The sequence below is a fragment of the Trachymyrmex septentrionalis genome, unplaced genomic scaffold, assembly GCF_001594115.1.
Source record: "Trachymyrmex septentrionalis isolate Tsep2-gDNA-1 unplaced genomic scaffold, Tsep1.0 scaffold17, whole genome shotgun sequence".
Classification (NCBI taxonomy): Eukaryota; Metazoa; Arthropoda; class Insecta; order Hymenoptera; family Formicidae; genus Trachymyrmex; species Trachymyrmex septentrionalis.
The window spans coordinates 1,407,095-1,409,175 of NW_017304864.1; the positions used below are offsets into that span (position 1 = coordinate 1,407,095).

The following is a 2,081-nucleotide window of genomic DNA, read 5'->3' on the forward strand; positions in this document are numbered from 1 at the left end:
TTGGCGATCACATTATTGCGTCACCTATTCGGCTTGCCATTAAATATCACTTCGTGTTTATTCATACAATTGCAAATTAGCCAGTCGGGCTAATCAATCGCGATCATCGACGTATTCAAATTACAAGCGATCTAATACGTTTTAATGAGCGAAATAGTGATGAGATAAATTTCAGTAGAGGGAAAAAAGTACGCGAGTCAACATTCAAACACATTTATTTTGACGGTTAACAGAAATAACGTTTAATATAAACGTTGCGGTTGTGGTTTTGTATACACAGTATGTGCGCTACGCGAGTCCTTAATTAATAATAGTCCTTAAATAATAACAGCAGGTGCTAATTGACTGCACTAATTCAATCCTGAGACAACGCTCTCGCCAAAGGAAATTTGCTAAATTATTTGAATGTGCTAGAATTATAAATGCAGCTAAAGATTTAAAGCCCAAAGATTGTGATAGGCATTACACGTAATGTTGATACGTTTAATTTCCAATGAAATTTTTAACTCATTGTAATTATATGTATAATGATACTGGATTAATATTTAATTGTTGATATATTTACTATTTTGAGAGCACGACAAATGAGACTATAGTATTGTGAAATAGATAAGAGAAAAATATCATCCTAATTTGGCAATTTGTCTCTCTCTTGATTTGAATTCTTCATCTAAATAAGTGTATTATATTTCATCGCCTCGCGTACTTTTATATCAACAGTAGGAGATATACATAATTTTGCACGATACTAACGATTATAAGATCGAAGGATCACTGGTAAATTTCAGTCTAAATGGTCTGTATGTTACTATGATGTTTCTACAGATTGTCTTCCTCGGGATGCTGGGCATTGTACTCCAAGGCTCTCAGGATAGCAGAGGGGATCGGAGGTGCAACTGGCAGATGCTCGCCCTGAGGATGGAAACCAGCTTCATCGGCGCTGTAGCTCAGGCTGATGGGACTGCCGTTGTCATCAGTATAGCTGAAAGATCCCTGAACGCGAAGAGCGTCCTCGTCTTTGGCGATATTGAAAAGCTGACCCTGCTCCTGTGCTTGGATGCCATTTCCGGTCTGGTAGCCGTAGCTGTATGAACCGTCAGCATTTGGTCCGTCCTGCTGCAAAGCTACGATGGGGATGAAAGTATCATGCAAAGAATTCGGGGGTGCAGCAAATGCAGCCACTGCGAGCACGCAGAGAAGTGTAGCAGTCTGAAAAAAATTGTTTTTTTTTTCTGATTGATTTAAAACTGTAAGAAGTATCTCGGAGAAGAAGTATAGAATTTTGAATAAAATGGATTACACAATATTCTTTAATTAAAATATGACTGATTTCAGATTTTATTATACGCTTGCGTTGTTATAACATTTGTAATTCTTGACAGTAGCTAATTTAAAACAGATTGTCTGTGTGAACAACATTTAGTATTTTTCAAAAATTGTATGATAAAAACAAAAAATTAATGATAGTGTGAATTAATTCTTCATTATTTCTTTTGTTAAGACTTACCAGAGCCTTCATGATGCTGATCACTGTGTATTCCGTTATAAAATCGAAATTGAGGAGACGCCTTTTATATAGTATTGCCGAGAAACCTGTTAGATACGAAGATCTCCCTCTTATTGATAAATTTCTGACTGGTATGTTGACAAATATGCATGTTACATCATTTCTCGATAAAATTGATAGCGGGGCGTGAGGTAAGATGATTACAAAAATAGCAATATAGTGCCTCTCAAATGATATTCGTGTTTTTCAAGTGTCTATCGAATTTTATACGAAAGTCGAATATAATTTAGAAATCACATCAAAGACCACATTCGATAATTCTTTCGCTTCCAATTTTCAAACTGTTTTTCTATCTAAACTTCCGTAATGATTGAGAGAATTTATTCAGACAGAAAAATACATACTGTATTTAAATATTAATTTATGCATATAAATATTAAATAATTTAAATATTTTATAAGTTTATATATCCATTCATAAATCTATTATGAAAGTTTATCACAAATATCAAATTTATTCAAAATTTTTTCAAAATAAATCCTACTAATAATATATAAGTTTAATATATATTTCA

At 33.6% G+C, this 2,081-nt stretch overlaps 1 protein-coding gene across 1 annotated transcript; it reads right to left on the minus strand.

Annotated features, from left to right (window-relative positions):
- Window positions 1-667: 667 nt before the first annotated feature.
- Window positions 668-1,580, minus strand: LOC108746393 (endocuticle structural glycoprotein SgAbd-8-like). Its single transcript, XM_018483132.1, has 2 exons — window positions 1,508-1,580; window positions 668-1,209 (listed from the first exon to the last, which is right to left on the minus strand). The coding sequence occupies exons 1-2, from the start codon at window positions 1,517-1,519 to the stop codon at window positions 820-822; spliced, it is 402 nt and encodes a 133-aa protein (XP_018338634.1). The 5' UTR covers window positions 1,520-1,580; the 3' UTR covers window positions 668-819.
- Between the last annotated feature and the right edge of the window lie 501 nt (window positions 1,581-2,081).